This window comes from Ipomoea triloba, chromosome 12, assembly GCF_003576645.1.
Source record: "Ipomoea triloba cultivar NCNSP0323 chromosome 12, ASM357664v1".
Classification (NCBI taxonomy): domain Eukaryota; kingdom Viridiplantae; phylum Streptophyta; class Magnoliopsida; order Solanales; family Convolvulaceae; genus Ipomoea; species Ipomoea triloba.
In genome coordinates, this window is record NC_044927.1 from 959,065 (window position 1) to 981,890 (window position 22,826).

Below are 22,826 nucleotides of genomic sequence, written 5' to 3' on the forward strand. Positions count from 1 at the left end.
CTCATCAAATAAAAAACTCTATTCCCTTATGGCCGGCACGAGATCCGATCTCGCTAGCTACCTGACGGGAGAGTGTTTTCCTGGGTCAAGCCAGATGCTTGATTTCAAAAACACCACACTCTAGTCCGTTAGGGCTGGCACGAGATCCGATCTCACTAGCNGCCATTCTCGCTAGCTAGGGAGTGGGGGGCTGGTGACAGGGTAATTGGGTACCCGACCCGAAACCGTTGTCATGACCAAGGCAGTTGCCGTTCAAACTACCCAAGACACCTCACTCCTCAGCATCAATGCGCAACGGTCCAACTCCTCAGCATTGATGGCCAACGTTCAGCTCCTCAGCATTCAACACCTCAGCTCCTCAGCCTTGATGACAGACGTTCAGCTCCTCAGCATTCAACACCTCAGGTATTGATGTCCAACGGTCAACTCCTCATCAATGATCCGTTACTAAGCTGAAAGGAATAAAAAGACTCACAACCACATAGTGTGGGGGACTTCGGACGACACTTCTGACTGGACAACACATACTGAACTCTCTTGTACACTGAGCACTACGCTCAATATTGTATTCAAACATTACTCAAATAATATACCGGTAAACACATTATTACCGTCAATTAGCTTATAATTGTAGTTGAAACAAGGACCCATTATCTGCCAAAGGCCAGTGGCATCCGGTGTACACTCCCATGTGGAAGGGAGTGGGTTCGAGACTCTTTGTGCTTATTGTAACAGAGTCAGTAGAACTTGTTATCTATATATTTTATCATCTACCTTCTAATAGGTCATATCTAGACGGCCGTGGTGGTGTTCTTGTGTGTTTGTTTCATTTTCTGAAAAAATAGCAAAAAAATCACAACAACAAAATAGGAAACACAACAAAAAATAATAAATAATAAAACCAGAAGCGATCTGATGAGAGAGGGTAGAGGCTTGAGGAACACTTGGAAAATGACTCCCCAAGGTGGCGGGGTCATTTACCTTTTTTTAAAAATGGTTTATTTTTCTTGACCATATGGTTTATTTTTCGACCATATGACCACATGCATTTGGGGATTCAACCATTTGGTAGGGTCACTGTTACTGTTACCATTCTAAACTGAAGATCACAAGTTCAAGTCAAGAATATTGACATAATCATGTTGAGTATATACTACGGATATGTTAAATCTTAATCACCAAAAAATAATTCTAATTGTTCATTGTAAATGTAAGTTGGTGGGTAGGCACCAAAAAATAATTCTAATTGTTTATATTTTCATTGTAAATGTAAGTTGGTGGGTAATTAGCCCACTTATGGGGTATGTGTTTGGTATGATAGAATTGTGGGGTATGTGTTTGGTATAATAGAATTATAATTTCGTTCCTACTAAATTTTATAGAATTTCTGCTCAGCAGCCTATTAGAATTTCATAATAAATTAAATTTTTGTATTATTATACAAAGACATTTTAGTTTTTATTCATTTTTTTTCTTTCAATTCCCAACAATTCTATTCATGTATACCAAACCATTTCCTTATGAATGACCAAGCATGCATGGAGTAATCTCATGAGCAATGCAATATATAAACATAAATATGTAGTTTATCATGTTATGTGAGTGTCTATTTCCTTCAAAACGTGAATCAACGTGAATCAAGGACCCGTTATCTATATATTTTATCATGTTATGTGTGTGTCTACATCTACCATGTCGAAAGAAGTTCTAAGAAGAAGTTCTAATAGGTTGATATTTGACACAATAGTTTAATTCGTTACATCTAGAAGGCCGTAGCATTATACACAACCTAATTTCCTATGCATTCCGATTTCAATATATGAGGTGGGTGGGCCACAATGGTGGACTATGGTCACAAAAGCGTTTCAGTAAGTGAGAACTGTATTTAAAAAATATTTTCTAAGTATGCGCGGCCTAAATTGACTCTCACGTAGCTAACTTAGGAATTAATTAAAGATTATAAGTGAAAATGTATTATTAGGGATTGAGCGACCTACCTACTACATATTTTAGAATAGTGGGATAGGTTCCCGGTAAGTCAAAAAATAATGTTAATATTTTATTTATGTTTTTAAATTATATATATAAAAACAATGCCATTACAAAATGTTGAAGCTGGCATTGAAGGAAACTAACCGGCCGGCGACTACTACACTACCTACTACGCATGCATGGATGTATGACATAACAAAATACCAGCCGCCACGCCACGGCGGCGGACTGACCAGAAAAGTAAAAAAGTGTGAATTTTATGCGGCGGCGGCGGGTGCAAAGTTGAGCATCTCATGAACAGTCTCATCACCGGGCTTGACCCACATCTCGGACTCGTACGTCTTGGTCTGGCCGTCTTCGGAGGTGGCCTTAATGGTGAGGAAGTACTTCTCTCCGGCCACCACCTGCTTCTCTGCCTTGATCACCTCCGTGAACACCAGCCTCTTCGCATTGTTCTCAGGATTCACCTTCACATTCAGCCGCTTGTTGAACTCCATTACGGCTTTCCTCCCCAGATTTTGAACCTCCGCATTTGTCTTCACGTCACTCACCTCTGTTTTCCCCCCTGACGCCGCCGCCTCTTGCGCCGCACAGTAGCCTGCCAAGAATAGAACCGCGGAAACCACAACAAGAAGGTTCAATAGTCCTGCAACTTTCGCCATTATTTTTCTTTTTTTGAGAATGAAGAGATGAGATCTGATATGTTGTTTATTTTGAGTGTGGGGAAGAAGATGAGGGAGGGAGAGGTATTTATAGTGGGTAGGTCTGAGGGTTGCCGCGTTAAGCGCTGTTGTGTGGTTTTTCTTTCGGTTAAGAATTGAAACAAACCGTAAAAAGCGACAAAATTGTTGGGAATGGAGAAAGTTTAAAACATAAAAATAGAAAACAAAGTCAAAAGAAAGGATAAGAATGAAGATAAAAATGAATCTGTCATTTTTTAATCATAAAAACTGAATGGCCACTACTGACGAGAAAGGGAGCTTGAAAAATGAAGGACCCTTATCCACTTTGTTCTTTGCGGATAAACTAACGCTCCAACATTATTTGGCTTTTCCTTATAATAAAAATGGAAACCAACAATAAAAGACCAGTGGTATATCCTTACCCACAAATCCTCTTCAAAGTTAGGCACAAGTTTTTACATTGGTGTCCCAGTTTTTTTATTTTATTTTTTTATTTAAGGATATGTATTGAATAAATCTCGTATTGTGATCTTAGCCCGATAGTCATACTTGACAATTAATGAATTTTGTATTGAACAATTAACTTTTAATTTTATTTTGTATAGTCCGGAACTAGAACTGACCCGATTTTGAACCGGAATCTACGGTTCCAATTCTCAATTTTAAGAATACGGAATCCGAACATTTTGAGTTCCGGTTATGAACTTTAATCAAAATCATCCCAACAATTTCAGTTTTGATTCGGTTGCTATGGTATCTAGTTCAGTTCGAATTGAACCGTGGTCATCTTTAGGCTAGGTTTTTTACCATTGACCAGCTCAAACAATAAGATCAATAAACTATTTTCATTGAGAGTTAAACTTAAAATTGTGTGATCATCAATCTAACAATCTGACCAATTTGATTAAAGTTGTATTTTTGTCTCGGTTTTTAGACGTCACTGTAGAAATGTAGAATGTTTTTTATATAAAATTAGTTGGGAAGATTTAGGTATATTCATTTATTGTCGTTTGCGTTGGCAAACGAGGGGCCACAAGCTAAGCTTGTGGTTGCAATTGCGATTGTCTCAAATTTTTTGCTGGACCCGCAAGCTCACACCTTTTTTTACTACTGCTTCATCTACCTCAGCACCCTCCTCTCCATCTCTCTCTGGGTCAGAGGTAAGTGAGCTCCTCAACTGTTCACTCTTTTTTTTATTCTGGGCTTTCTGTTTGCTTCAATTTTTCAAGGTTTCAGTGTGAGTTTTGTTCATAACTCATCATTAGAAGTTAGGACTTCATTGCCACTCTAAAGAGTATACATGTTAGTCTGAGTTTTGTTCATAAATGTTAGTCTGTTGCAGCTAAAGATTTGATCTTTTTCTTTGTTGAGTCTTCGTTCTTATCTGGGAAAACATAAGTGGACAAGGCTTAGTTTCAAGATTTAATCTTGAAACTATTTGATCATGTAACAGATGCTAGATGTTTCCTTTTCAGTTTAGTTATGTTTAGGGGAAAATATAGATTTCACTTAGTTATGTTTAGGGGAAAATATAGATTTCACTCCTAGCTTAGGAGTCTTTGCATAATTGCATTACATCACTTTATTTAGTGTCATATATATTTGAGTGACAAGAAAATCCGCATCCACTATACAATGGTGTACACTCCCCGTCTTGGGATTCTAGCCGGCAAAGAATCACAACAAAAAGGTAAACATGCCTAAGTTGCCATAATTGACGAGCTCAAACTAAGAAGGCCAATTAGTAGCAGAAAAAGTTGTCATATTTGGCCTATTGGTGTTAAAATTGGACTGAATAGAGTTGAGTGACCCTAAATGGAGAGGGTGAAACAATAGTGTATGCCTTAATAAAGACTGGAACTTTATTTCTTGATAATATTAGTATAAATGAGTTTTTGTGTCCTTAATAATTAGTCTGGCAAAAAGATGTGTTCTCTGTTGGTTGTTATGGAAGTGCCAGTGATGTGACCTTCAATAACTTATAAGAATGTGTGTTGATCGGACAGCCAGATGATCTATATGTGTTGTAATGGCAGCATGAAAGGCGAGGAAATGTAGAGGCAATGACTTTCTGATGAATAAGAGCGTTTGGATTTATACTGGAATTAAATCATAGTGAGAGAGGTAGAAGCTTTGGTATTAAGCAAAATAGAATTGTGCATATGGATTCATTTGAAACAATTGATTGGGTTTTCCAGATGTTCAATCATCAGGGAATAAATCCACTCTAAAAATTGGAGTCTTTATTAAAGCACAATGCTATATTTGAAGAACTTAAGAATCTAATCGATATGCTCATTTTCTAAATTGTTGTCCTGTTTTGAGTTGGTAAATGCCTTACTAATAAGAATATCATAGAATAGTCATCCATTCTTTTTTAAGTATTCTTTTAGTACAATAATGTTCTGCTTTCTGTTTTCATTCAAAACTCAAATCTTACTTTCAGTCTTTCACTGGATTTAGTTTGGGTTCTGGGCTCGATCCTTCAACGTGCATCTTGTGCTAGCAAGGTCTAAACTGAGGCTTGCAGACAATATAGATACTATGGCCAAACCTAATGGGATTATCTATTCTTCTCCAAAGTCACCTCAGCATCCGAAAATATATGCCAAAACTCAAGTGATTGAGCATAGCAAACAAAGCAATGGCTATCTCTCGATGTTAAGACTCAAGTTGTCTAATAAGGGATTCTGGCGAGCTTATAGGGCACCAAGTGGCTACATTGCTACCCGAGGATCTTCTCTTCGGTGTCATTCTGCAGAAACGCGCCATGCTGAAACAGAAGAATGTGTTAGAGAGTATCGTGATAGTTCAGACACATCTAGGTATGAGTTGTTCAACGGTGAATTCTCAATCAATTGAATTTCTTCCACATATAGAAGGAATTTGACATAGATTGCGTTTTATTGAATCAGTATGCAAGGAGAAAATAAGGATCCAGCCTCACTTGGAAAATCTGTTACTGCAAGTCCGGGATTAGCTGAAGCTTGTAAATTTGTTTACAATGATGCAAAATTTGTAAACGAAAGGGCTAAGAACGACATTGTGTTGCTCTCTCGGTAAATCTTGTGCCACATATTGCCTGCATTATCCTAACATACATCTACGTGCCTTACTAAGACTATAAACGAGAAACTATTCAGGTACTTCCTTTTTGTTCATTTAACAGTGGAATAATGAGGTTGGATGCTCGTGCACGCCAAGATGTTGCTTTTCTCGGTTCAGAATTTCTTAAACTTGATGGTAGGGATCTTTGTCTTCGAATTCTCAAGCCAATAATTGTAAAATACGATCTTTCATTTATTAACTAGTTACTAAGGATCAGTCTGATCAGCATTTTTATTGGTAGCCCGAGCTAGAGAAAACACAGAGAAGATTGACAATGATGTCAAGAGAAAAGCGGAAAGGCTTCATCATGTTGCCACTGTAAGATATTTTTCCATCCATCTATATCTAGATCTTTAAAAAATAAGAATAAAAAATATAAAAGAGAGTATGATAATTCCCTAATAATAGCTATCTTTCTCGTCAGATTCTCAAGAACAAAGCTCAATCAAGATTGAAAAATGCTGCTGACCAGCATTGGAGCGATGGTGCTTTAGAGGTGCTCGTTCCTAACATTTTTATAAACTTCATATTCCGTATTAACGATAGCTTATTCTTCAATTCTTTAATGTTACAAAGGCAAGTTTATGAATTATGCAATAATGCCGAAAGAATAAAAAAGCATTTATCTTCTCTGATACTCAGGCTGATTTGCGACGTGCTGATTTTGCTGCCAAACAACGTGCAATGGAAGATGCCTTAATGGCTTTAGAGGTAATATTATTACATAAAGTTGCTGTATCGGACTTTCTATTTATTTTCTTGTTGTTGCTACTTAAAAATTTTCATTCGTGATAATTATGACATCAATCCCAAGCATTTTCATGATTCGACATATTTCTTTTATGGCTTTGCAGTTTGTCAAAAACATCCACGATATGATGGTGAGCAAGATGTGCAATTTGTAAGTTCCTTAGTGATGGTGCATCCTCGCTGTAATTATTAGGGATTAACTGAGTAACTTTCAGCACATTCACCCTGGCTGTTTATCGTCTACGCAGGAAAAGAAGTTCTCTGAATCCCAACAAAATGACTGAGCGCATAACACTAGAGAAGAACGGGAAAATGCTCAACTTTCTTCCCGGGGAAGTGTCTGCTGAGCGTATTAGTGCTATTCAGGTTCTACGACCATGTCAACTTCTCGACATCTGATGGTTGTAAATTGGAGATTCTTGGACTAAATTCTATCGTATTTGATGAATTACAGGAAGCGTATTGGGATATAGCAGCTGCACTTTCTGAAGCGGATGGGATTGACTACACGGATCCCGAAGAGGTATCAACATCTGTGGATAAACGATGTTGAATTGCACCCTTTTATATAATCGGGATACATTGCTTCTTCTTTCATTTACATTTCCGTTTTCTATTACAAGCAGCTAGAGTTGTTAGTTGCAACGTTAATAGATCTCGATGCAATGGATGGTAAAAGTAGCGTGTCTCTGTTGGCCGAGTGTTCGAGTTCTCCCGATGTCAATACAAGGTTTGCCAACAACTCTATCATAATACACATTGCTTTAGATGCTCACATTCTTAATGGCTCGAGAAATTAAAAACACGAGCTTTCTTACATTTCCAGTTTTCTTTTTTTGAGTACTATTGACTCTATTACAATGTAGTATCTGTTCATAGCTACTTTCTCAACCTAGATTGTAGATTGTAGATGTTTGGTTCTTGACATTGTAAGTTTTTAACCTCTGCTCGATAGGAAAGCATTAGCTAATGCACTATCGGCTGCACCATCCATGTGGACTCTGGGAAACGCGGGCATGGGAGCTTTGCAGGTACGTAGTCATAGATGCCATTCCCCGTCTTTTGGTGCTGTAAATCTCCCATAACCGTAAACACTAGAAGCCCGTTTATTGTGCTGCAGAGACTTGCACAAGATAACAACCCTGCAATCGCTGCTGCTGCATCGAAAACCATCAACGAATTGAAGAGGCAGTGGGAAATCGAGGAGGGGGACAGCTGGAGGTTCATGGTGAACGAAAAATCACCAGAAGATGACGATGTAGATAGCTAAGCGGATATACAAACACGATAGGAGATGTGCTCAACAATGCAACAACACAGATATTTAGACGAGGTACTGGATGATCTATGGATTAGACTCGATTACTCGTTAATCATTGCAGTACTAAAGTTACAAATCATGTAAGTGTGAGTTGTGACACTCTTGTAGGGTTGAAAAAAAAAAACAATTAATGAATAAAACTATTGAAAAAGCATCTGTTCTTGGGTAAAGTAGATATCTGTCAATCTGTCAATAGCCATTAAACCTGTATCTGGGTATGCAAAGTTCTCAGATTCTTGTGTAATGGGTCATTGTGATTAGTACTAAATCCTAAATCCTTTTGTATACTAAATTGCCAAGCATTTGTATATTTTTCTGCTTTCGGCGCAGAGTGAAGAACTGTTGTATAAAAACTGGTTTTCTATCTGCATATCATCTTCACAGGAAAATATCTTAGCTTTACAAAGATCTTAGAATAAATTATATGGCTAAAGCCATCGCTCAAGGACTTTTCTTTGATTTATGGGAAAGTCCACAGTTGTTATCCGAAAATGCGTTTTGGGTGAAGCCCGTTTTGTGAATTGTGACTTCAGTCACTAGAGAACCACAAAGAGGTCAGTTTAGGTTACTCGTAGCTGATCGGCTCAAATAGAAAAAGGCTAATAGACAATTCCACGAGGGGCCAGATTGTTAGCTTGGTAACCATGGGGTTTTAAGTTCGACTTCGAAGTGGCCTATTGGTCTTCTTGATTTAAGCCGATAAGCTATGTGCAATAGATTGGTGAATGGTCTTTTCTGCAATCATGGCAAGGCATGGCATGACATAGTCCCCTTTTACATGGATCCACTTTTTCCCCATTGTTTATACCAACCATGCTTTAGCTTTCCATTATGGTGTCACTTTTTGACAGCCATGTCCCCATCCCTTCTTCCATTCTTCACCTTTTTGAGAAGATAAAGAAAAGGCAATGAGTGCCTCCACAAAACAAGAGATTAGGTATCCCGGATATGATGTTAACACATATTCATTCTATTCATTTAATAACATAACACAAGATAAAAAATGTAATCCATAATTCATGATAAAGTTAACCAGTAGTATGAATATATGAAATATAAAATAACTTTTAGATTGTAGTCGATAGTTTTATGTGTCAACAATTATCAAGTTATTTGTGTACATATACAGAAACTGTTACAGAATGTGTTAACTGAATGTACAGAATTTTTGTATCAGAGTTTACAATGTAATGTGAACCCTAGTCCATGGTATAACAATTGCTCTTTTTCCTTGCCAGTTCAATGGTCCCAAAGTTGTACCTTTTTGAACATGAGCCACCAGCTAATTATTTTGGCTATGGTGGCCCTCCCAAGCGCTTGTTTTGGCCCAAAAACCGGGCCACGAGCGAGTACAATAATAACAGTCGAGATTAGATCGAGCATAAGTTATTATTTATGCATTATGTTTTTTATTTTTCGATCTCTAAAGTAAAGTTTGTCGAACTAAAAGGCATTATTTAGCTACTTGTTCACTTTTGGTTTAGCTCCAACGGCTAGAAAGGCTCCCCAAAATGATATGCCCTTTTGCTTAGTAGTGTTTAAGAAGAGAGTAAAAAAAAACCTGTGTGATCTTCCCAGCAGGCATCAATGGCTGCCAACAAATTTGCAGCAATGTTGCACAGTATGACTGCAGTTTTAGTGTCTGCAGTTCTTGAATGGATTCTCATACTTCTCCTCCTCCTCAGCTCCACCTTGTCCTATCTCACCGAGAGATTCGCCGCCTATTTTGGCCTTAAACCGCCCTGCAATTGGTGTTCGAGGATCAATCGCGTGCTGCAGACTGATAAAAATGCACATTTCAGTCGAGATCTTTTCTGTGAGGATCATGCTCGAGAGGTTTCCAAACTCGGGTACTGCTCGAATCATCGGAGGCTTGCTGAATCGGGGAGGTTATGCAGCGATTGCTCGCCTTCTAGACTGCCCGAGAATGCTGCAGAGACCACTGGAATCTCTGCAAGTATTGGCTTCTTTACTTGGGTGAATGAGAGTGCAGCAGAGAATAAGGAGAATTGCAGGTGTTCTTGCTGTGATGAGAGCTTGAGCAAGAAGCTTGATCTTCCTTGCCTGCAGTTCAAGCCTTCTTGGGATATTCTTCATCACATCTGGAAAACCAGAGTGGTGAATGATGAGAGATATGAAGAATTTGAACTCTCTGCAGATCAAAAGAATGGCAACAAAGCCAAAAATTGTGATAATCTTGCCTTCCATGATTCTGATACTGAGAGTTTCAGTTTCGGGCCGATAGTGGAGCAGGATTGTTCGATTTCAGTATCGAATTTTGCAGATGAAGGAAGCGGATGCCAGAAGCCGAGTTTTCCAGAAGATGAATTACAGCAGTCTTGCAAAGTTCATCTCAATGATCTGCAGAATGATGAGGAGAAACGCGCCTTCTTGGATGATGGGAGAGACGATTTGCAGGCCGATGCAGATGATTTCAAGGTGGTTGTTTCAGAGCCTGACAATTTCCCAGGTAAAATTAATATATAAACATAAATGTGCAATCCAACTATCAGCTTAGACTTTTAGTTGAAATGGAGCATATGCTTCAATTTGGTATCAGAACCAACCCCATGCCAAAGGTCATGAGTTCGAGGGGGTGTGTTTTTGACCAGACAGATATCTGACTGACAACCTTTTAATTGTGAGCAGAACATGAACAGCAGAACTGTTTCAGAATCCTAAATGTTGGAGCTGATGAATCTTCAGACAACATAGTAAGCGTGTTATTGGAAGAAGGCGGGGACGAGAATTTCACCATCGAGCAGCTGAAATCCGCGGTGAAGGCACAGGAAAAGGCGTTGAATGCATCGTATGCAGAGCTCGAGGCAGAACGAAATGCTGCAGCCATAGCTGCGAGCCAGACAATGGCTATGATCTCAAAGCTGCAGGAGGAAAAGGCTGCAATGCAGATGGAGGCATTGCAGTACCAGAGAATGATGGAAGAGCAATCCGAGTACGACCAGGAAGCACTGCAGATCCTAAACGATCTGATGACGAAGCGGGAGAAAGAGAAGCAAGAACTCGAGAAGGAGCTCGAGACTTCCCGGAAGAAGGTTTCATATTATGAATCCAGAGAAACGAGAAGGAGAAGTAAGCAATCTCCTGCTTCTCCTCCGAGCAGTCCCACAAATGAACTCTCGAATCGTTTCACCTGTGAAGGGAAACACGACAACATTAGTATCTCCAACATAGACTCGATCACGAGGGAATCAGACACAGATTCCCTCAAGCATATCAGCATTCTCGACAAATCAGTGATAGAATTCGAGGAAGAGAGGACATCCATCTTACAAGAGCTCAAGGAACTCGAAGACAGGCTTTTAGCCCTAGCAGACGAAAATGGAACACTTCATCATCCTACTGATCATTTCCCAGAAGATTATGATCACAGCCTTTATGAGAGCTATGTCCATAGCTTCCTAGAACAAAATGGATCATCAGAGAGAGAATCACTAAGCTCCACAGCAAAGAATCTGCTGCCCCTTCTCGACGAAGAAGCAGAATCCATCGAAGAAGAGCTCGAAGAACACAGTCCTTCTGTGATGATCAACAGCAGACTTGCCATAATGGAGGAATTCGGGCACGTGTACGAGAAGCTACAAGCTCTCGAAGCAGACAAGGAATTTCTGAAGCACTCCATAAGCTCATTGAAGAAAGGGGACAAGGGACTAGATCTCCTCCAAGAAATTTTGCAGCATCTTCGCGATCTCAAGTCAGTCGAATCTGCAAACTAAGCCCGGTATATCATATCATTTTTCAACCTAAATTTATCAATCAAATACTAGTATTGATGGCATATAAGGTCACATTTCATTAAGATGCATACATGTTTTGTCTGTTTCAGCTCTGCAAGGACATTCAACTTTGCTGGAGAAAGAGACTCCCAGCTTAGATGTGCTGTAATGTGCACTAGAATTTGTGTATGTCTTGGCCATGGCTATCTTGTATGAATATACTGTTTTACAAAACTACAGATTTATGGTTTATGGTATAGGCCCAACGGTTCAGTAGGTCTGATAGGCTTAATTGACAATGACCCGAATGACGAATTAGTGGTCCAATCCACGAAGATTGACTTGGTAAAAAATAGTCGTTAGAATAACTAAATTATCATCAAACTAGCCGTTGGAAGGATTATTATGATCAATATAGCCGTTAGAGGCACTATGGAGGAATCATTTTTCTCCATGATACGGTAGAAATTTAGCTTAGCACCAACCAAAAAGGCCCGTAATTTTTATTTTTATGGTTTCCACATAAAATTCTTCATATCCATTTATTTTCCTAGTCATATATTGGAAAAAAACATCAAATAAGTCATTCAATTTTTCCTCATTGTGTAAGTTACATCCAATGTGATGGTTGCTTGTGGGCCTGACTAGTCCTCCCATCTAAGAATCGCTAAATCATCGTGATTACTCATTCACCATCTTATCAGACCAATGAGACCAGGGTGTGAAGTCCTTAGGGTGAAGGATTTCGCCTTTTGTAGGCAAGAGCTTCTTTGATGTAATATTTATTAACATGATCAAAATGTTTCAGTGGAAAGACAAGAAATGTATGTAAGAATTGTCAGAGAAAAATATCCTAAAACAAGCAAAAGAATTGCCTGTAAAGCTACAGAATATTAGGAAACAATGGTTACAAATTGGGGTCAAATCTGTAAAGCTATGGAATATTAGGAAACAATGGTTACAAATTGGGGTCAAGTAATAGCAAGCTATGGTTTTAGCTCTGCTCATGAAAGGCCATCAAACTGAAGAAGACTCTTCAATGCTTGTTTCTTCATTATCTTTCCATATAACCCTCTCCCTAACTTCATTGCTTTTTCCATCTCCAAAACCCCTCCACCGCCATGGCCGCTGCTTCTCTTCAATCCTCGCATTACTACCTTTACAATCCTCTCATCACTGCCTACACTATTCACCACACTATCCACCACAGTATCCATTGTTGGAATCTTGCTTCCCCATTTCCTCCTCAACTTGTCTGATTCGAAAACTTCAGAATAGGCTCCCCAGAACGATGCCCTCAAATACCCTTTCGCTTTTCCCTTCACCATCCATCTCCTCATGCCTTCCTCCAATCTGTAAACCACTTCACCCATATCTAGTCCCTTCTCGAGAAACACTTTGATTTCTTGCAATTCTCGGTTGGAATATAAACCACACTCCACTTCACACCTCCTGCATTTGCACGAAAATCCCCAATTTTTTGCCCACCCTTCACGGCTGCTGAAGGGTGAAAGCACGTCAAAATAGGCAAACGTGAGCTCCTCGCCTGCCTTTATGTCCCTGGAAGCATGAACTAGGATGTAATCACCAATGTGCAAGCGCCTCACATTGGGATCACAGGAGTGGTTGATGAAAGAAGCCAACAACCACAACCCAATCCCGTGGTAATGGCTGTTTTTGCCCAAAACCTTAGCAGAAACTGCTTCTTCAACTAATGAATTCACATCTAATATCCCTAGTATTCTTTTCATATCAAGGCTCTTGCCTGAAAACAAACTATCGTCTGCCTCAGGCCTAAACAGATCTAGCTCAGGAACATCATAAGAATCCTCGTTTTCACCTACTGATAGCTTACTAATCAACTCCCAGGTTCGGTTACATCTCGAGGTCAATTCAATTACCTTATCAACAAAGTTCTTCCAAATAACTAACTGAGCATCTTCATGATTGCCAGATTGGGGCATTATGCCCCTTTCAATAGCAACAGCCCTAGTGACCAGCAACAAAGTCCCACACTCAACATTCTTTGTGGCAAATAAGCCACGCCCGCTAATCTCAGATTTCCGGATTTCCACTGCCCCTACATACTCTGCGAGATCAGGAACCTTTTCGCAGAAGCGATTCAAGGCCCAATTTGAGAGATCGAAGCCGCCGGTTCTCGACAAAGCCTCAAGGTTTTTACATTTTTGTATATAATCATTGAGGATTTCAGCGTTTTCAGCATCATGAACATCGAGATTAGCTGCTCTAAAGCAATCTAAGGCGGCGGTATACCTGTTGAGGGCGAGCAGGATCTTACCTTTGCAGAGGAGGGACTTGAGATGTGTGGTGTCGATCTTCAACGCCTCGTCGCAGTCTCGCAAGGCCTGGGGGAATTGGCGGAGGCGGAAATGGGATTCGGCTCGGTTGGAGAGAGCTAAGCAGAGGGATCTTTGGAGCTTGGCGAGGTGATCTGAGCTAGGGTTTTGATGGAGTTTGGAGATGTGGGAATTGCAGAGGGAAATGAATTGGGAGTAGACATTGGTGCACTCTTCCCATTCTTCTGTCAGTAGGAGCTCTGTGGCTTTGGATCTCAGTTGCTGCATTCTCTCCTCCGAGTCCTCCATCTCCATTGCTTCACGTTCTGCTTCTTTCATTTTCTGGTCTCAGTCTGTGCTGTGTTTTGTTTAAATTTTGTGTATGCACCGCACCGGAAAATTTATATTCTTTCTGTTTCCTGTAACGGCTATATTTGCTTTTCCTTCTTTACACTTATAAAAAGTATACAGTATATATAATATAAAGGAAAATATTGTGTAATCTCATTTTCAACCCAAACTTTTACTTTTACACACAAAATCTCATCTCGATGTAAACACTCATATTGAGACCCCATGAAAAAAGTAGTTTATCATTTTTTTTTTGAATACTATTAACTCTGTGGTACAATGTAGTATTTGTTCATATGTTCATACATACTTTCTCAACCTACTGACGCACAACATCTCTCACTTGGGAGGGCCACAGCTATGCCGCTTAACCACAAGGTCTTTGGCATATAAATTTAGAAAGTAAAATTTGAAAGTCCATGCAGTAAAACGCTAATATAAAATGCAAAACTCAACAAATCATTTGTAAACCTATTACAAAAAATACAATTGAATCATATTAACAACCATTTTTCTTTAAATAACTAAAGCTTTCAGACTTCGTTGGTGGACTATATCCTAGGGTTGATGAACTATATCCTGAACTTCATCAATCCGTCCATAGATCCTTCTGATGCTAATTTGACACAGATTGAGCTTTCCATATACTCTTGCGAAAGATGGCTATAGATTTGACAATAACAAAACATTGCCAAATCATTGGACTTGTCAATACTAAATCATCATCCCTTTTTGGTAAACATCTAGTGAATGTCAAATGAACAATTCCATCACTTCCTGAGGAAATACATTCCATCCCTAAGTTCTAACTTCTCCTCGGCCACGAGACCAGATAAGAAGCTCTGAAGCTGTTGGAGTGACTTGTCATACGCTGGATCAGCAATGCAAAACATCTGCAGTGAAAACATCATGTTTTGGTTATCTGTTCATATACTGCAATCCTTCACACGGGAATACAACTGGTGTACCTTTAGGGTATTATGAATGCGGTCCAATGCCATGCTTCCAAAATTGGTGAGCATTCCCATGATAAATTTCTGCAATCATAATGTACACATGCTTAGTTATCCACACTAACGTATGTCATAGAAACTCCATGGAGATGCTTCAGCAATGGCTGATAATTTTTTTGGACAATGTTACATGAAATTGGAAATGATAAAATTTTGAGTGTTCTAAGAGATAATCAAGTTATTATTAATGTTTTGATAAGAATCAACCTAAAATTACTTGCCATCGTAGCCATAGGTAATCTCAGTAAATGTGCGGTCCGAGACAGCATATAATGAATTAAGACTTGCCAACAAAAGAAGATTCTAATGGTTTCTAGAAAGAACATGTAGTTCACTTAGCTAGAAGATTGCGCTATGAATATTCCAAAAGCAAAAGTATTTTGCCCGTACCTCATAGACAGTCATTTCTTTCCGCAACTGATCCTCAACAGAGGCTACTGATCTCTCTCTGTCTTCTTCGCCAGCCAAAAGTTCATCACAGTTTCCGCTACTAACACCAGTTTTACCAGTATCAGTCAATGCCTCCACCAGAGTAAACAGGTGATCACTAGAATCTGGTCCCACTGATTCTGCAAGAACCCCCTAAATGGCCAACCAAAATGAGAAAATCTTTCTGCCAGTCACTCTATTGTCTGAAATTCTGGAAAAGTATTTTTGGACTGACCTTGCTTGTCCAAAAGTTTATTCTCCTATTTAGAACATCCACAGGTGTTCCCAGAGCAGCTGCAAGATTTTTAGATGTCCACCTGACACCCCATCAAGACATACAAGTTCAGCCACAGCACTTTGCGAAGAATCTATCAAAACAGAAGCAAAGGACAAACAAAGATGTTTTCCACATTACCTCTTTTGATCTTGAAATTGCATAATAATGGAAGCATGGAGCGGGGTGCATGTGAACTGCATTGCTCTATCTTCGAATTCCAACTCCAGCTAAAATGGAATAGCAATAAAGAAATTACCAAGTATTCAGGTATAGCAGAGAATATGGAACAATACTTGTATATCAACAACCTTCCATACATATTGGTTGAAAAATCAAGAAGAGAAACATGAACCACAAAAGATTTAGCAACCAACCTTCACTGTACCAAGATTTTTCTTCCAATGCAGCTTTCTTGGGGTCTTAATTTCAGTATATCTTTTAGCATAATCACTCAAGAGCTGGTCTACAGGCCCTGGTAAGCTAAGTGGCTCATCCTACGCAAAAAACAAAAACAAATCAAATAAACATTACCAATAAAATGAAAAGTAAGAGAAAACGAAACCCGCAAAAGAAAGCAAAGGAAAAGGATTGATGGTATTAACAAAACTAAGAGATAGATGAACCACATTCCTGAAAAGACCAACTGAGATGCTAAGATATGTTTATATAGTGAAATTGAGACAAAGAAACATGAATACGTGTACCACCAGAAATACACCATAGAATTAGGAAATAGTCTGAGCTGTCTTTAGTAACATTGGATATTCAAAATGAGATGAAGGTGGTCCCAAGACAAATGGTGCATACCTGGATAGGTGGCCAGAAATTTGAAGATAAAATTGTAGCATTAAGTTTGTCCAGAGGTATCTCATGCTCAGAAACTGTATGAGAGTAGCAGTCGATAAATACTGGGACAACAAAATTCTGGTATGAGAAAGCATAAAATATAACAATTAAGCATTACCTGGTTGAGGTTGATTCTTGAGCGTTGCTTTTATGTTTGTATTTGTTCTTTTTGAATCAATCAGATCATTGAGCATAATTTCACATTTCTGCATGCTGCTTTCTCCAAAATGAATCTACAAATAACAAAGAAAATTTTTAAGATGAATATATATATGGTGTGCAAACCACCACCCACCCAACCCAAAAAAAAAAAAAAAAAATCTAGTATGGTTACGAATTACCTTGAGAAGTTCCAAAGTACGTATTTCTGAGTCAATGTCATAATCAGATTTGTTTAACAGCTTTTCTGCAAGCATTACGCGATATTCATTAACCAACTGATCCTTTGAACCTATTATGTTGACAATCATGCCAAGTATGTCAACTTTTCTTCGATGCCTGCTTCCCTTCAATGGGTCAGCCTCTAGAGGGTCAGGCTCCCAGCTTAAAGTGTTTATATCATAAGCAAAATATGTCAGTGGTCTAGCTCAAGCAGCAAAAATTCATTTTCTTCGCATGAATAGACTTATTCTCATATTGACCAAACAACAATAGGCATACCTTTGTGCATTCAACCATGCTTGTTTGTCGTCAGCATTAAAATCATCATCAACATTGGTATTATCTTGATTTTCTTCATCTCGGTTTAATTCTTCTAGAAGGCTATCCCCTGAGCTTCCTGCTCCATTGGGATTACCACCAGTCCCATCAGTGAGCATTGTCACAATGCACTTGATTGTGTCTTTTCTACCCCTCAGATATTCCCGTATTGGCTCACCAACAGCTTCAAGGAACACACCTGCTGGATCTATAGTTCTAAGTGCCTTGATTGTTGAGACATATTGATGCAATATGTCATTGGTTGAGGCACCAGCTGTTAGTAATCGATATTTCAATGATGAGATAAAGGAATCGACCAACTTTGAGTGTTGCCCAGTATATTCAAGACATTGTTTTAAGTCTTCAATAGCAGGAGAACTGTGAAATAGTTTAGTTCAAACCTCTGAGATATTACATAAGTAAAATTTATATCAGCTAATATGAAATGAAATACTTGAGGATGCTCATTTAATGAGCAACTTAATAAGAGCTCGGATTGAATTGGTACTGATAATGCCAGTTACAAAATCAGTGAAATGATAGAATGCATAAAATGCAAATCAGTAACCAAGTTAAAAAGAAAGATACAATTGTAAAGCCTTACTGATCACAGCATCAATAAGCATGCAACACACCAAATTGGCCAATATGAGTTCATCTATGTAGGTACCAAAAGGAAATAGAAAAGAAAAAGAAACGGATGATTTCACCTGTCTGGGTAATCCACAATGATTTCAAAAAGTTTGGCTATCCTTAGATCTTGCAAGGTCTCATAAGCATAATATTCCAACCGGAGTTTCCATCTAACAAGTCCCTCAGATGGAATTTCAGTTCCAAAATAACATGAAGAACGATGAGATGCAAGAGGTGATTTAAGACCAGAAGATGGACTTTCAGTGCTATTGGAGTCACCAAGATATGCAAGAAGTGCATGCAAAAACTGGAGGGGCACTGCCTGCACAGATTTAGCTCAAGTGTAAGAAGCATCTATTCCAACAATCCAACATACTCCATAGTTCACTTTACTATTCACCAAACTAATGGAAAATTAAGAAAAACCAAAGTTCAGTTTTATGAAATCAAATTCAGAATGAATATGAGAGACTGAAGTTATCTAATATTCTAATCACATAACAGCTATGTTACAATCAACTTAGAGGGGCATAACACCAGAGGATATCAACATGAACCCACTAATCTGTCTTGCTAATAGTTAGCAACCTACCTGGCATTTGCCGTGAGCAAAATTAGAGCCTGCATTGCTGCAGTAGGCATGACATATGTGCATTGCATATCTTTCATATTGATAAGAAAAAATGATTGTCATGCCAACTTCTGAGTAAATGCATATGAAAAGCAAAAGAATAGTGACTGCCTGTGGAAATAACCTGTATCCAGAGTTTGATAGATTCCAAAACAGAGCTTCTGTAATCATCACCAGCCAAATCATGAACCTTGGCCTGTATTAAAGACAAGAAAACAAGATTATCTGAGCCTAACAAAGTTATGGAAATATGGCAACTCAAAATATGGGAAAAGACAATCTATAGTCTAGAAATTTCAACAATATTCTGGTCAACTTCTGTGAATAAGACCAATCTGCTGGTTATAGAAAAAGAACAGAGAAAAACAATTATCTAAAATTTCATACCTGTAGAAGTAAAAATATAGCAGAAGCATAAGCATCTTCAGCCATAGATGTAAATCCAAGACTTCTCAGATCACGAACAACCATTCCAATGCTCTTCACTAGTTTATTGTTCTCTGAAAACCTTGTTTGCTGGTGACTCATATCAATATCCATATCACTGTTTCTGTTTGGAAGTTTGCATTTCTCATCTGGATCCATGTCAACATCAGATCCTAATTCATTTTCATCTTCACAACCGCCTGCTGCGATGGTGTTCAATTCCTCCAACCTTCCCTTGAAGTACCAATGCAGCAACTCTACATGTAAATAAAAGTGTAATAGCAAATAAAGTTCACAAACTTCATATTCACACAAGTATAGTAACTATGCAGCATTACCAACCCTCCCCCTATCCTTCCTAAAAATATAAAATGGAAGGAGACGGACAAATTCAAGAGCCAATTTACTGGCATTAATTGAGGCGCATACCAGGAAAATGCCTAGGAAGACTGGCCATAAGAACCGAAGAAACCATTAGCTGATATTTTGAGAAAAGATAGTCTCGTTGGCGATCCATGGTGAGACACCCTTCTGGCGTAATCTCTTTGTATGATTGTAAAGCATGAATCAATAACAATAGGCACTTCTCGTGGTATTGCTTTTCAGATGATATCTCTTCCAAAGCTTTACATAATAGTTGCTGAATCTGATCCTCAAGGATCTGCTTGAACCATATGAAAATTTAAATGAACATTTTTATTTTATGTATTGAAAAACATAAAATTTCATTGCACCAAGACCACATGTGCATGCTTACCGGATCATTTGTCATTTCAAGTGCAGCAACATTTCTGTAAGGATCAAAATGCCTCCAAAACCTCGATGCACCATTTTCTTCAAAGGTTTTCTACAACATCATAACAATGAATACAACGATTATAATTCATTACTAGTACTCTGCAATTAACAGCACCAAAAGGAGCATTCTACATTGCATAAATATTCTGTTACAATTCACCAATATTATGAGAAACTCATGTTTTTCCACTTCTTTCTCTCATCATTATGCAAAACTATATCTATAAATCATATAATAAAGTAATAAACACAATCAAAAATTGTAAAATTAAAAAACAAAGACAGCGTTAACCTGAACTGAATGAAGGAAGTGATCTATAAGCAGAGAGTCGAGGCCGTGGTTGCAGAGGCAGTGAACATTGGAAATGAGCTCGGAGTTGAGGGATAAATCGGCACTGCTTCGCAGTAGAGCTTCCGTAACGGAGCAAAAGCCACTCCAGCTCTTCGCAATTGCTTGGACAGAATCTCCGGTTAGAGACTCCAGAAGCGCGAAATTGCAGGAGGAAGATGAAGTGCTCGTCGCCATTGCAGCGTCATCCATCGATTGTAAACAAAGAATTAACAGAGATTTCGGACAAGGCCACTAAAACCCTATAATTTCATTGGAAATACATGTAAGGTTTAAAAATAGAGCCTTGTTGACGTGGCTATCTACCTGGCAAATACTAGGGAAATTGATGAAACATGTTATACACCTATTAAGATCTTGTGGTCCAATGAGACCCGATTTACACTCTCACATGAATGGAGTGGGTTTGAGCCTCGGCGACTGTTGACTCTTTGTACTTTAGAAGTAACTATACTATCCTTTTAAGTGTGAAGATTAGTGTTTAGTACTCACACATTCCTCTATGTGTTTAGTGGCCACAATAAATCATTCCAAAAGAGGAAAATTTCTCATGTTGCGACTCAAGATTCAATCATGCATTCTTTGGTTCAATCTTTCACCCGAAAATCTACTAAGTTCGATAAAGGCACAAACGCACAAATAGTCATTTCTTTATGTGGCAGTTGCATGTTTGGGTAGTCATAGATCATGTTACACACCCCTATGTTTACCACTATATAATGTGGCAATTGTATGTTTGGTAATTATTACATATGTTACACACTCTTATATATATTTACCACGCACAATGTATGCACGAAGGCTACCTAGTGGACGCATGCTCTTCATGCACGCTGCTATGCAATTAGAGTGGTCGCGTGTTCTTTTAGCATTTTCTAAAACATTTTTTGGGTTTAAAATTGAGACGCACGCAAATTTATGCCAAAATGGTTGCTCTTATTTTTTTTTTATACATTTAGTACCATTTATAAATACTAATTGTAATTATAATTATTATAATTTATATTTTAATTAAACACATCAAATATATTTTGGGGTTGACCTCTTCGGGAGCCTTCATCTTCGAAGTACTTCGATCCGCCTCGCAAAGCCTAAGCTCGGACCGATCTCAATGCCTTTGAGTTTAAAGCATTCATTTCTTCAAAACCTAAAGGGATCTCGTGCCACGTGTACGGCCGTAACGCATAATAAAATACATTGGTGCATGTTTTTCACGTGCCCAACATGCCGAGCACACGGAACTTGTTCCCTCACCTACCCTATAAACACCCGCATTTAATGCGACGAAGGGACTTTTTGACAGATTCTCCTTGGACACTCCATTGCTACCCGACCATCTATCTGTAATAGACTTCCTAATTACTTAAGAGGTCTGTATTCAGGCCCGTATTAATACTATCAACGAAATTTACTTTTGAGTTACACTTGTAAATATAATAATAATTTACACATTTATTTTTTGTATTGTGTAGCTTTAGAATTCTAATCTTTTAACTTTACTTTTGAGTTACAATTGTAATAATAAAAAAATTCACTTTAGTCTATGTGGTGCACTTTAGAGTTGGCACATTCGCACTTTAGATCTAAGCTAGTTTGGGAATGCATTGTTCTAAAAATTTAAAAAAAAGAAAAACAAAAAAAAAAAAAAACAAAAGTGTAAAAAAAATAATGAAATTATTTGAGGCTAATAAATTCATTACGCTCAAATCACACCGTCTTTCTATATCTAAGATTCAAAATTTTCTTTTTTAGGCTAAACTCATTACCCAATATAGACTAAAATTATTTAGGTTTTAAAATATTCCCATTTTTTACAATCCAATTGAAATGTTTATATTTTTGTCAATTTCTCCTTTAAAAAAATTATTTGGTAATATATGTAATCACTGCCCGAATGATGTACCCACAATTGTTATAAGTTTAACTTTCAACGAAAATAGTTTATTGACTTTTTGAGTTTGAATTGGTTAACCTAAGTTGGTTGATCTCTTTATGATATTTTAATTTACTGATTATAAGATTACAATGTGATATTTATGAAGTGTACATACTCAAATAGTGATCGTCAGCTCGTCGCCAATGACCTTGTGGTTTAGTGGCATGCGGTTGCACCCCTATGTGGAAGGGGGTGGGTTCGAGCTTCAGTGGAGGCGCTGCTGTCTCTCTCAAAATAGTGGTCGTCAGTTTCATGGATATTTTAAACATCCGTTTTATCGGGACCAAAGTGATCATTTTGGTATAGTCAAATGATCATTTTCGATTATCACATGCATCGGGCTTGTTTGGTTATCAGCGGATTGTGTTAGCGGTTATCAAATAGCGGATTGTATTAGCGAGTTTGACCAGCGAAGTGTATTAGCGGTTTGTAAAAAGATGTTTGGTAAAATTAACTGTTTAGATTAGCGGTTAACATGTAAAATGACCAAAAGGGTATACATATAATAATAATAATAATAATAATAATAATAGTAACAACAATAATAATAATT

General features: G+C 38.2%; 5 protein-coding genes across 9 annotated transcripts; 2 read left to right on the forward strand and 3 right to left on the reverse strand.

Moving 5' to 3' along the window:
- Positions 1-2,034: 2,034 nt before the first annotated feature.
- On the reverse strand, positions 2,035-2,735 carry LOC115998474 (cysteine proteinase inhibitor B-like). Its single transcript, XM_031238057.1, has one exon. The coding sequence runs from the start codon at positions 2,652-2,654 to the stop codon at positions 2,250-2,252; it is 405 nt and encodes a 134-aa protein (XP_031093917.1). The 5' UTR covers positions 2,655-2,735; the 3' UTR covers positions 2,035-2,249.
- Positions 2,736-3,736: 1,001 nt separating this feature from the next.
- On the forward strand, positions 3,737-8,224 carry LOC115999226 (senescence-associated protein SPA15, chloroplastic). Of its 5 annotated transcripts, none has more exons than XM_031239060.1 (13): positions 3,737-3,835; positions 5,139-5,500; positions 5,591-5,734; positions 5,845-5,918; positions 6,010-6,101; positions 6,208-6,279; positions 6,426-6,494; positions 6,638-6,684; positions 6,782-6,899; positions 6,988-7,056; positions 7,160-7,263; positions 7,489-7,564; positions 7,654-8,224. In XM_031239060.1, the coding sequence occupies exons 2-13, from the start codon at positions 5,220-5,222 to the stop codon at positions 7,801-7,803; spliced, it is 1,296 nt and encodes a 431-aa protein (XP_031094920.1). In that variant the 5' UTR covers positions 3,737-3,835; positions 5,139-5,219; the 3' UTR covers positions 7,804-8,224. The 5 variants fall into 5 exon arrangements, with proteins under 5 accessions (XP_031094920.1, XP_031094921.1, XP_031094919.1 ...); XM_031239061.1 differs by lacking the exon at positions 3,737-3,835 and adding an exon at positions 3,874-4,365; XM_031239059.1 differs by lacking the exon at positions 3,737-3,835 and adding an exon at positions 4,405-4,799 and having other exon boundaries at positions 5,122-5,500.
- A 1,051-nt stretch (positions 8,225-9,275) lies between these two features.
- LOC115998043 (myosin-binding protein 3) lies at positions 9,276-11,864 on the forward strand. The gene is made up of 3 exons (XM_031237494.1): positions 9,276-10,324; positions 10,504-11,593; positions 11,699-11,864. The coding sequence occupies exons 1-2, from the start codon at positions 9,442-9,444 to the stop codon at positions 11,586-11,588; spliced, it is 1,968 nt and encodes a 655-aa protein (XP_031093354.1). The 5' UTR covers positions 9,276-9,441; the 3' UTR covers positions 11,589-11,593; positions 11,699-11,864.
- A 497-nt stretch (positions 11,865-12,361) lies between these two features.
- LOC115998731 lies at positions 12,362-14,383 on the reverse strand. The gene has a single exon (XM_031238371.1). It carries the CDS (start codon positions 14,222-14,224, stop codon positions 12,593-12,595), a length of 1,632 nt encoding a protein of 543 aa, XP_031094231.1. The 5' UTR covers positions 14,225-14,383; the 3' UTR covers positions 12,362-12,592.
- A 273-nt stretch (positions 14,384-14,656) lies between these two features.
- On the reverse strand, positions 14,657-20,566 carry LOC116000094 (anaphase-promoting complex subunit 2). Its single transcript, XM_031240117.1, has 16 exons — positions 20,281-20,566; positions 19,948-20,037; positions 19,620-19,851; positions 19,152-19,447; positions 18,889-18,960; positions 18,211-18,455; positions 17,462-17,878; positions 17,143-17,344; positions 16,920-17,034; positions 16,763-16,836; positions 16,330-16,449; positions 16,094-16,182; positions 15,914-15,995; positions 15,640-15,831; positions 15,205-15,273; positions 14,657-15,129 (listed from the first exon to the last, which is right to left on the reverse strand). The coding sequence occupies exons 1-16, from the start codon at positions 20,527-20,529 to the stop codon at positions 15,007-15,009; spliced, it is 2,667 nt and encodes an 888-aa protein (XP_031095977.1). The 5' UTR covers positions 20,530-20,566; the 3' UTR covers positions 14,657-15,006.
- Between the last annotated feature and the right edge of the window lie 2,260 nt (positions 20,567-22,826).